General features: G+C 37.4%; 1 protein-coding gene across 1 annotated transcript in view; it reads right to left on the bottom strand.

The window, feature by feature from the left end:
• The window catches only part of PLCE1 (phospholipase C epsilon 1), a 139,360-nt gene that overhangs the window by 20,812 nt on the left and 105,864 nt on the right, over nt 1–12,684 (bottom strand). Inside the window, exons 10-20 of the mRNA XM_054515605.1 lie at nt 12,188–12,305; nt 11,649–11,808; nt 8,359–8,481; nt 8,139–8,275; nt 7,001–7,239; nt 5,944–6,005; nt 5,640–5,805; nt 3,735–3,842; nt 3,202–3,318; nt 2,961–3,119; nt 1,831–1,954 (exon numbers count right to left, since the gene is read on the bottom strand). Coding sequence (XP_054371580.1) covers nt 1,831–1,954; nt 2,961–3,119; nt 3,202–3,318; nt 3,735–3,842; nt 5,640–5,805; nt 5,944–6,005; nt 7,001–7,239; nt 8,139–8,275; nt 8,359–8,481; nt 11,649–11,808; nt 12,188–12,305 — 1,513 coding nt within the window. The remainder of the gene's footprint in view (nt 1–1,830; nt 1,955–2,960; nt 3,120–3,201; nt 3,319–3,734; nt 3,843–5,639; nt 5,806–5,943; nt 6,006–7,000; nt 7,240–8,138; nt 8,276–8,358; nt 8,482–11,648; nt 11,809–12,187; nt 12,306–12,684) is intronic.

Raw genomic sequence — 12,684 nt, forward strand, 5'->3', positions numbered from 1 at the left:
CTGATATTCCTGAATGACAAAAAAATGCCAAAGACCAAGCACAATTAACCCCATCAAATACGTAAACATTTTGTACAGCAATTTTTGGCTTTCCTCTCCTTACTTTCACCATGCACAAGTATTTTTTATATCTATAGAAATACCTCTTCAAAGCTACATATTTTTCAGAGAACAGTATGCCTAATAATGATGTGGTCCTTCTGGACCAAAATGTTACAGTTTTCACAAAAGGAATGGTTTCAATTCATTCCTGATAATCCTGATGCTTTGACCTGATGCATATTATTTTATGCATAATAAGTGTCACACATGCAGGCTTCTAACAGTTCCTGACCAGTTAACAATGCCATGTAAGAATATCTGCTTGCATTTATAATATGAAGTAGAAGCTATATATTCACATTGTCACATTGAACAGGCTGAAGATGCAGTGCTGATTTCATGCAGTTAAAATGCTCAACCAAGTGGCTTTTACCTTCCTGGCTGTTAGGAGCAGAAGAAGCATTAAGGACATCAGCTACAGGGAAACGAGTCAGAGAGGGAATAAGAGTAAAGGGAATTAAGATTTAGAGCCAGAGAAATGAAAAGTAAGTGTCAGTTGTAAAACTATTAACCTTACACAAAAAAAATGTATTGGTAAGAAAAATAAAACTGAATCTCTTTTAGAAAGTTTACAGACTATTATTTAGATTAGTTTTAACAAAATATTAAGATAATTAAAGACTTCAACAAATAATCATTGTAATAAAGTACTAAACCATACTGCAGATTCCTTCACATACTGGAAGGTGTAAATGTTTCTTGCTAGCTTCAGATTTTTCAAACCTTCTCTTAACTAGAACAGTGCTAAAAAGTCACTTACTGCAATCAGTTTGCAAAATTTTCTTGCAAATATGTTAGCAAAGATTTGAGTTTTCACTGCAATTTACATCTACAGCATCTCCACCCTGCTGCTCACAAAGAGTATGCTCAAGTTGTCAGCTAGGCCAACTTTCAGGCAAAATGCAACTGAAGGCAGCATTGACATCAAACTCATAAACAACACTGCTATTCCACAAGCAGTGTCAAGTCTTGAACTGCATTTGTTAATTTTGTGACTATTTTTAAAATCACTAAACACAGGAGCAAGTAATGTAAACAAGAGACCACCTGAAAAGAAGCCCTGTGCTGCAGGACATGCTTGAGCCTTACATCTTCTCTGAACATGGCACCTAGAACTTAAATGGGCCCCCAGCAGAATGAAAAGTGCAGTTAGTGAAGCCCTTCACTGTTCACTCAGGAGGACACCCCCAGCTCTGTCAGACCAGTTGTCCATCTAACCCAGTATTCTTTCTGATAGTGGCAACAGAGCAACCAGCCACTAATCACCACCCCAACAACCACAATCACTGAATAATAGGGATGTTGGACCAAATACTGCTACCAATAACAATTGCTTATACATCTCTTCATGAATTTGTCCAATCCTTTTTTTTTAATATGCTGATGCCATTTGGCTCTGCAATTTCCCAAGGCAGCACATTCCAGAAGTTTACTACCAGCTGCACAAACAAATATTTTACCTATTTTAGACTGATCTTCCCCTTGCTTTACTGAGCACCAGCTAGATCTAACGAGTAGCATTCTGTGCTTCCCTTAATCCACCACTTCATGACTTAGTAAACCGGCTTCCAATTTACCCCTCTTCTCTACCAGCTGAAGATTTTCAGCCTTTTCAGACTTGTGCAAGGACACTGCTTACCCAGCTCATGCCTGAACTAGAATATTCACATCTTGTTACTACAGTTCTAACAAAAGCACTGTAGCAAACAAAGAAATAAATATAATTACCATCAGAGAGAGATTCATAGTCATAGTCATATTCATCTTCCTCATCTTCTTCCTCTTCATTGGTAGGTGGGGGGTTGCTAGCACCATTGCTAGCCTGTGCTTGCAAATGTGCCAGCTGATGAGCCTACAACAACAGAAACACTTACTACATCATCGCTAAGTACTTTTGAAGAGAAAAAGAGTTTTCATGTTTGTATCTTGTTTTATTTCTATGAAAGCACTAAATACATAAGTGAGAAATAAGTAAGATTGTTAAGATCACGCTAAAATACCACTTTGGGGGTTTGAGCATAAAGAGAACTTGTATTGCAAGAAAAACACTTAATAAGATATGAAACCTAATTAATTATGGAAAAATGTCTAAGTTGCACATCATTCAAGACTGCCTTTTTCCAGTCTGAAATACGCTGTTTCAGAAACAGTTAAATACTTTTTCAAAAGACGGAGAATATCTATATACTGGTATGATCAGTGTGATTTACTCATCTGATAACAAGAATTTAAGTTTAATGCAATTGTGTTTACATTTTGAGTAATGGCAATTATTTTTCAAGGATTCAATTGAACTGCTGACTAACCACAGACATTATTAGATTGAGGCTACTTGAGATGCAGGCCTAAATTCTAAAAATCAAAAAAATTCTCAAATGGGAATAAACACCATTTGAGTAGCAGAGTATCCCACAGAAAGTCAATTAAAAATCAAGTATTTGACTGGCTTGAGTTTGAAAAAAGAAACAAAGCAGAACTCTACCAAAAATGACTACATACTGTAAATACACACACATACTCATTGCATATGACTACTTCTCAGTAAACATGAATAGTAAATGTTAAAACCTCAGAGAAAAGATTTATTTATGTTTGTCACACAGGGCATATGGTGTTAATCATAATATTATGAAGTTTCATAAAATTAATAGACACTAAAATTTAGTTAAGCTGTAGCTATAATTTACTATATGTGCTGTCTGCTTTTGAAAGCACTGCAATCCACTGTGAACTATCCAAGCATGAATGTGCATTAGATTATTCTGCTGTACATTGGGGTTAGCAAAAACTTCAAACACAAATGAACTATTTCTAACAAGAGTTGGGTCTCACTGCTTGCTCTTAAGGAAGGACTGTACCTTTTGTTTCAATATATCCACTGGTGTTTGATGGGCTTTCAGCTTCTTGTTTTTAAGCAGGATTTTTCTTCTCAGTTGGCCAGGGGAAGGCAGCATGGGATCATCAGAAAAGTCACTCTCAAATAAAAACTTTGTCACCAACTTATCTCCAAATACATTCTGAAACATCAAGAACAGGTGATGTGTTATGGAAAGCCCCAGGACTTGTGCTGGGAATACCTGACCACAGTGGAGGGCCCACCTTGAAGATCTCGGCCATCTTGCGCTGCTGGGGCAGCGAGCAGTGGTTCTCTATGGAGATGATGACCGGCATGTCGGAGGTGATGAACGCGTTGCGATCGATGGCTTCCACCACCTCCTGCCAGAGACAGACAGAGAGAGAGGCACTGAAAGAACACAGCAGCATTCTGCAGCTCTCAGTCAACCTACTGCTAGCTGAGAGGGGAGACATCTGCTTTCCTCTGCAAGAAGGAAGAGGCCACCCTGTGCTTTCAAAGCAAGCTGGCGTCTTGTTACAACACAAGTGGTAACACCTACTTTTGTTACTTAGGTACCAACAAAAAGACAGAAAATTACATTACATATGCTACAAAAACTAACTTGAAAGCATATTTACCGCTGAGAATTTCATGTCTGACATAATCTATAGTTTATATTCTATTAAAATTTTTAGCACATAAGAATTTGTATTTTTCTAGTAGGCAATTTTTCCCCCCTTCATTACAGAAAAAATAACTTCCCTCTATTTTGTTTCTACATGCATTACCACCATACCTTAAAAGAGATCTTTGTAGTAAGGGTGTGCCCATGATAAATGATAGGCATCCCATCATCACCATCCCAGCAGTCCAATTCTACGCTTCTGCAGCCTTGCAGAAGAACCTATAATGCAATTGAAGAGTGTAAGCACATCTAAACTACAGTGTCATGCCATCAAAGCAGAAGACAGACATTGCAGAGCTGAATGAAAGCCCTGTGATTCAGCAAAATTGCTGCAAAGAGCAATCTTTGTGAAGTGAACAGCCCATGGGATGTACAGTCCCCAGCTAACTGCATTCCCTAACTGAATTCCTTATTTCCCATTGAAAAAGACTGGGAAAATTAAGCAAAGCATGTATATTCTTGGGAGAATTACCAAAAAGCTTTGAAATTCATGGTGTCATACAGGACACATGGAATCTGTTTACAGAAGGTGGTTCTTATTGTATAGATTAATTTTCTGAGAGAGAGAAACATTCCCATACTTCTACCTGCAAAAACAGCTATAAAGCAACATGGCAATTTATTTCAGGTTGCTCTCATGATCATTTATGGGGAAAGCACCTGCAGTTTTGCTGTTTTTTTCGTTATTATTAGTTTTATAAATAAAGATAGTCTGAAAATGAAGTATTAAGAAACTTCTATGAGTATAGTTACAATGGAAATGTGCCAGGCCATGTTAATCAATTATATCAAGCTATTTACAGCCATCAATTCATTCATCAATTTTTAAATTATTAATTTATTTATTTTAGAAAGCCATTGCTAGAAAACCAAGAAGCAAAGAGGAAGGATGAAGGAAGAGATGAGCTAATCCATCTTTTGCCAGCCCAGCTTATTATTGTGATCAGTATTTAGCATGCCTGTCATCTGTACTACAAGCTAATATTTTACTGAACAGAAAGAACCCAAAAATTAAAACAATTTCCAGCAAAACCATTCATGAACAAAGAAAAAAATTACTCAAAACCTGAATAATTTTATTTCAGACAGTTGTGTCCATAGCTGGCACTCCACCACTTCTGTGAAAGCCAGACACACTGAGCCAGAACAAAGTGCCCCTTCAGCTGGCAACACATACTTGAGGGACAGGAAGAAGCTTTTCTTAATCATGCAAACTTTGAAGGCAGTTGATCTCTATCTCACTTCCCATCTATTACCAACACAATACTAAGATCACTGTGCAGTGCCACTACAGGAACCTCTGCAATTGCATTACTCAGTGCATTTGTGTTATTCAGGATTTCCTAACACAGCCTCACCTCTCTGCCTACAACCCCAGGTGAAGGAGCACAGGGGACACCAGATGAGTCCATTCTCAGTGGTGAGTCATTAACTCTCAGCATAATGAAAACACTGCTGCCAGGAAGTTTGATGCTTTCTCCAGCATTTTGTAAACACACAAATATATATATATATGCATACACATACACAAAGAAGTACAGAACTGAAAGCCCAAGGGAGAAACTGTTCCTTCCTTCATCAGCACCAATCAGGCATAAAGTCTAAAAACTGTAGAATATTCCTAGAAGTAACGTTTTTAGAAGTTATAGTTCTATTTGAAATTAGTCTTTGCAGTGCAATGTACAGTATCTCAGTAGTGTTTCTGACATCTGAATGAACTAAAATATTAGATCAGTCTTTCCTGTGGGAAAGTCTAATTTTAGTAGGTTGGGTCAGACCGACTGGTGTCTAAATGCTATGAATCTCAAACTAAACCCATTTTTTTTGCTTTAGAAAAGGCATTTGAGCACAACTGTGCTTACAGGCAGCTTTCCCACACATCATGTTTTCCAACGTTTTGCAAGCAGGGGTTTAGGACATTTAGATTTTCAAAGCAAAAAGGTCATGTTCCTGAAACTTGCCAGTAAAACAAACAAGTTCATGTTGAAAGCTACACAACAATCCAATCCTGCATACCTGGCTGTAGAGCTCCACTGAGGACTCCCCTTTAAGCTGATGGCCAGTAAGGTAAGTATTGTGTGAGGATTCTATGTAGTAATATGAGAGAGGAAAGTGCAAGTCCTCAGAATTCTCCTGTGATTCATCATTTTTGGAGGCAAAGTTGTCTTTATCCATCAAAAATCTAGAAGTGAGAAGATGCGAGGAAATTTTATGCTGTGATGAGCATTTTGTGACTCTCCAAGAAACATCAATACACTGGTATCATCTTTTTACATATACATACAAATATATATATATAAAAAAGCACAAAAGTAATTACCTTGCAAATCCTTCAAAAGATAGCAGCCCCTGCTGGCACATGTTCACACTAGGTTCAAATTTCTATGAGGAGGAAGAAATCAAACAGACAAACAATAAAATTCTTAGAAACATGTCTTGTCATGTTTTTATATGTAGTCTGCTCATAGCACTAAACAGCTGTATTTAAACACAGTCTTTTTGTGAATAATGAATCAGGTGCCTGCAAAGTGTGTTTTACAAATGACTACACAAACATACTAAAATCATAATCATAAATCAAAGAGCCATTCAGGTTGAAAGGGATGTTGCCTAATCTGACCTCCTGAGACAGCCATTAAATTGCAATTAAGAAAGATTTATAATCAGGTGTCCTACTCCTATCTAATATGCTTAAATACAACATACCACCATGTCAACAAGAGTTATGGTATTCCAACTTGAAGCTTCTTTAGAATTTCTGTCTTTTAAACTCTGCAATTCTATCTTACATGTTGATAGTTATGTATAGCTTTTAGCCTTTGTTAACTGTTAAACAGGGACTTAGTTTTGGAGTATATTAATTACACATGAAGGAATTTGAAGGAATAAAAAGTTTTCTACACAGTTTCTAAAATCTTCAGCCATGGTACATAAGGGAATAAAGTGGCCATGTTTGCTCTGGAATTTATTTATTTATTTTTTTACAATAAACCAATAATATGTGGAAATGGTGCTTTTTAAAGTTCCAATGTAAGATTATGCTCAATCAAATACGGGGCCAGACAAAGAAAAAATAAAAAAATTGTCTTGAACACCTTTTGTAGGTGGTGGCATCCCTTCTCTACTAAAGTACTCATTGCTAATAAAACTATTTATTTGCATTTTTAATGGATATATTTATGGACATCTGTACAATTTTCTAGTCCAAAATAAAGATAGTATTAAATTTTAAATTCAAGTAAACTGTAGAGACAATATCAGTATGAAAGGAGATACCCACACAGATGCTATTCTGAACAACACACAATGTTAATGGGGAAAACAGAAGTAATTGGAGTTCTAGTAAAAAGGAAATGCAAGATATTTGTATTACAGACCTGGATAATACTGAGGATTTCATCATAGGTGCAGTGTTCTCCTTGGCAATTCACTAGGAAGTCGTTCAGCTGCTGGATTCCTACTCCAAACACTCCCAGTGATGTGCTTTCAACTCCAGTACCATTGGTTACGATGCTGGCAGCAGCAATAGCATCAGATATTTGCCTCTGGTTGTCTGATAGCTGCTGCCTGCTCTTAATGAACAAACCAAGGTCTGAAACATTTCTAGTCAACAAATCTTAAAAGAAAAATGAGGAAATAAAAGTATAAGCTAAACAATTATGTGTATTACATATCCTGTATAGAATATAACCTAGTATACAATACACACAAGTATCTCACTGGGTGTTTTAGCAGTAAATTAGAACAAAATCATCTTGTTTCTGCCCACTAATAAAAGAGAGAGAATTAAGCATGCATGTGAGCAGATTACAAGTATCCAATTACTCTGAACAAAATCCTGGAACCTTTAACATGGATCCACGGCCTCTTACACACCCAGGACTCTCCTGCTCCATCTCACCATCACAAACAGCCTCAAAGCCTTTCCTTCACTGTGTGCAACCCCACACCCTTCCTGTTCAATTTCCCTTTATCTTCTTCCAGCTTCATATGCCAATTGTTCTGCACCCTCTCCACAAGCTGCTTGGCAGAAAGACTGTTTTCTTTACATGTGGCCAAAGTCCCAGACTTAGATTATGGTAACTGAGGAATGTAAAGAGGGACAGAGGCTTCCTTCCCCTTTATCCCAAATAAAGCAGATCCACTAGGGAAGTAGATAAGAAAAAAACAGCCAAATGGGACACAGGGCACAGCCTCTTTATTTCTCCTCCCTATATTTGCTCAGTGTTTTAGTCCTTCCAGGACTCCTGCAACCTGTACAGATCCCTGGGCTCAGCCATTCAGCAACAAGTTTTATCCCTCTGCTATTACCAGTGACAAATATATCTGGCTAATGGAAAGCTGGAATATTTTTCCTTCCCTTCATTTTTGTCTTATAGTCCACTAACTAGATTAGTGGAGGCATGGCAGCAGTCCTCTACTTAAACTTGTAACTGATAAGGAGACACATTTTATTAAGGGAAATAACTGAAACTGCTCAGCAGTCTAACAATTGCATTTTTCTCTTTAACAAACCTAAATCAGGCTGGAATCCACTGCTATTTTCATCAATCTTCAAATTAGTATAAAGTGGAGCAGGTTCTAAGCCAGATCGATTGCAAGGCACAGCGTAAACATCAAAAAGGTCTTTCAGATCCTTGCGGCTACGGACACTGCAAAAAGAACAGAAAAATTCAATTTTTGCTCTTTTATAAACTTGGATGAATGAAATTAGTACAGAAAAAAAATCTTTTACCTGAAAGATTTGAAGAGCTCTACAAATTCCACAAAAGTCATGTTACTATCAGACACCATGAAGTTCTGAAATCCTTTCATTCCTCCTTTGACACGGCCATGCCAGCTACTGCTGCTCCATGTGCTAAATCAAAAAAGACTGCTGTAGTTTGGTTACATTAAACTTCTACTTAACTGAAATATTATGCATTAGTGTATTAACAGTTTATTTGTGCTCTCCTTAATGCATTTATTACCAATATCTGGAAGAAGCAAATAAAGCACCATCTTTTAAGATGCATAATGATGTTTTCTACCTTCTTGGTTTATAGCAGCTATTTTTTTATTCTTGAAGACAACTGTAAACTTTATCAGAATGAGTAATGTATATTATGCAATTTAAAACTTTCATGTGAAAAAAGGCTTCATGCACATGGCACAAATGAAAGCACTTATTTTCCCTTTAAAGAAAACAATGCCAATATTCTTGTAATGCAGGCTGTGTATAAGGTCCATTGAAGACAAAATAATAAAATAGATTGTTCTGTAACTGCAATCATTAATCTAAGTTGTGCAGCTGAACAACATTTTTGAAGTAGAACCAGCACATTTCCAAAAGTCACGTCCCAAAATCTTTAGGCTTCTAGAGGATTTGCACTAGTAAGTACAGTTAGGCCTTACTTGAGCAGTATGAACAAGTCCTTAGTGAACTACATGGAGTAACTTGCAATGAGGGGCTGAGATGTTGAGCCCCTTCCTGGGCCTAAACACCAATGAATACACATTACAGGAATGGGATCTGCCAGCAACAGCACCCTGAAAAGGGCAGGATCTAAGCAACAACACAAATATCACGAACTATCTGGTTTGAACCATAATTAACTGCACAAGTTACAGTATTTCCTTCAAAATATCAGATCACATGTCAGATTTTATTGCTCTGTAATGTTCAAATATACTGACTGATCCATTCTTCTACGAATTTTGCCATCAGGCTCAGTACAAATAGTTCAGACAGCTGTGATGGAAAAACAGGACCAGCTTGTTGTCCAGTATTCCTAAGGACATGCCTGCAAGCAGGTGACTTTCTACACAAATAGGCTGGACCAGATTCCTGAGTTTACTCCTGGCATGGGATGGATGCATGCAATTGAAAACAAAATGTGATTTAAAAGTATTAAAAAATACCATCTACTTTAGTTGATAATATTGGATTTGTTTGACATCACTATGGAAAGTACTGACATACTGCATAAAACTTTTTTAGCTAAAATAATTCCCAGCATTTTTATAAGACAGGAAAAATAAACCATGATGAGGAAAGCCTCTAGATTCCAGAAAACAGATTGGAACTGCAGGGTACCAAATAGGAGACTAAGAGCAGAAAAAAATGCTCACCATTTCACCCAATCTGATCACTAAAGATTATCTTCCAGAGTAATGGGAAAACAATACAAACAAAAGGTTTAAATAAAAAAGCCAAAATCCCCAAGGAAACTCCATCATCACCAACCACCAAACTTGCCATTAGTAGCAGTCTGGATTGACTGCTGAGTGAGGAGGTTTACTCTCTCTTCCCAAAAAGGCCACCAACTCTAGTTTTCTGTCCTCTATGTCCATATCCCGTCCTCTGTGTCCTAGGATCTTATCAACCATCCTGCTGCTTCCTCCACTCTACAAACAGCACTAGATTTCCAGGGAACTTGGAAATTCATCAGATGCCCATCTGCTTTGAAGGAATGACAAAAGCAGCTGCAAGCTACTTCTGTTCAGAATAAAACTCTCTCCAGTGCTCCAAATTTCTTAATGGCTCATTAAAACAGGGTCAAGATAATGGGTCAAATATGTAAATCTGTTGTTAGGAAGACTCCTTCAGGACAGATGAAACAGCTGTAAGGTACATCCCAAGCAAGTTCTGTCAGGAAGGGTCATAGCAAACTTGGGACTGCTCTGCAAAGTGATGCTGTGGAAGTGCCAGGGATGTTGTCAGGGAAAACCTGTGGTAACTGGGGGAGGTCCACAGTGCTTAGCTACACACAGATCCATGCAGAAACCCCGGCCTGAGAGGATTTAAAAGAACATTAGCTGTCCTTTTCCAGGGAATGTGAGTTCTCCATTGAACCTTTTAATCTAATTTAGAGACAACTACAATTTTGGCATAAAAGCAAAAAGCAGATTTGCAAAACACAGAATAATTTTCTAGAGATTGTAAAGCAGTTATTTCTTCAGTTCAGTGTAAAATAAAGCTGTTCTCACCATTACAAAAAAAAATTGCTTACCAAGACAAATCCAAGTTTGTGAATGACAGTGAAAAACAAAAGGAACGCAGAGGCTCACAAAGCAGCATTAACCCAACCACACATGTTCACAGGTGACTCTACTAATCACACCTGTTGCCAAATCCAACTATTTTAAGTATAAGTACAATTCCCAAGAAATACACAACTGAAACCACTGTACAAGACGTGTCTCTACAAATAAAATGTTCTATCAGCAGCAGTAATCCCTTCTATTGTTTACTGTTCTCTCCTGGAACCCCCGAGATTCATATTCATAATGATATTTCAGCAATCCTTCTCCAGAAAGGCACTGGAAAGCCTCTGTAGAGACTGTCTTCTTGTATGTTATAAAGTACTGTCCACGCCTCTGAGCTATTATTAATACTGTAATTACGAATACCATCACCATTAGTATATATAGCATTAACATAATAGTGCACTATGATACTGCACATATTGCAACAGCAAAACCTTTTACACTGCCTAAGTGGCACAAAAAGGATGAATGTTCAAGAAAAAGACACCTGTAAGAGATTCCAAATTGGTTCCTCCATTTCCCAAGATAGTACTTCAGCCATCACCAGTAATGTCAGCACAGGTTATTACTCCCTCAGGTAGAAATTATTTATGCTGAGAAACCTCACAACCTCAGCTCACACATCTATAACATTTCTGTTGATTTTCACTGTAGAGAAAATGCCTATAACTATATTTTGGAGAAGATTTGGAAAAAGAGTTAAACTCTGTATTTGTGCAGTTTTGGGAACAGCATTCCAATCTGCTTCTGTAACAGATATAAACTGAAACATGCTGCTCAGGGACTTGCTACAAAGCCATCCTCAGATTCATGGCATTTCAGCTTAAATGTCTTGTGTTCTGCTACAATGTGTTTTAGATGTCTACAAAAAGGCTAATGACATTTCTGGCACTGTTTTTGTCAGATTTTGCCAGTTGGGCACAAACCCCACATTAGATAATAAGTAAGTAACAGTAGCTTCTTTTCTTTTTTCAATCAAATGGATTTTGCCCATACCTAGACTGACTTTTGCTTGATGATATTACAGGAGAGGAGACTGGTCTTGCTGGTGAAGATGATGTGGCTCCTAAGTTGGGAGATCCAGATGCTGTCAGAGAGTGAGCTCTTCGTGATGGAAGGTTGTTAGATGGAGAAGCATTAATAATAATATTTTGATCTAAGGAGAAAACAAAGTTTTCACCACAATTACATTTGGCCGAATAAAAATGCTTTTGTCCAGAAGACCTATACGAAAATTCATTAAAACATAGTAAGACACTAGCAGGATTCCAGCTTTGTCCCAAAACAGTTAAAAAAGTATGTACTGAACAACATTATGAATGTATTTTATCTGAATAGATAGGGAGTGCTACTGAAACTAAATTTAAGAACAATCATGAACAACTAAAGAAGTTAATTTCAGAGTTCACAGATTTGGAGTTTCAACTGCAAAAGTAGCTTTATAAGTTTATTTTTAACACTACAAAAAATATCTGCATAAAAAGGCTTTGAGCTAAACCTTGACAGATTTTTAAGTACTGAAGCAATATATTTACCTGGTTCTTCTTGTTCATCAATATCTTGAGGATCTGAACCACTTCTATTACGATATTCCTTACAGCTTTTTGCCTTCCGAGTTGCCATTTCATCATCAGTGGCCTCTCCACTTTCACCCTAAAATAATGAGCAACATAATAAACATCCCAAACCTACTATTTGCATTTCACTTCAGTACAATCTGTAACAAAACCATGAGATAAATCAGCTATTCCTTACGAAACAGACTCCTGTGAGGCCAGTAACAGTCGAAAAGAGACAACTTAAACAGATACGTAGCATGGGACCATTAGGTGTTACCTCAGTTTGACACCACACAGAAGATAATGATTGTGCCTCTCTAGAATGCTGCAGCTGGTTTTACACTATTTCACTGGTGCACTGGAGCTCTAAAGAGAATGGATCTTGTCATTTGAGAATCTTTCTACCTGCCCACTAGAAAATGTGGGTAGCATAGAGGTGCTAGTCCTGCATTTTCCTCTCTCCTGCCTACTGT

This window comes from Molothrus ater, chromosome 8, assembly GCF_012460135.2.
Source record: "Molothrus ater isolate BHLD 08-10-18 breed brown headed cowbird chromosome 8, BPBGC_Mater_1.1, whole genome shotgun sequence".
Taxonomy (NCBI): domain Eukaryota; kingdom Metazoa; phylum Chordata; class Aves; order Passeriformes; family Icteridae; genus Molothrus; species Molothrus ater.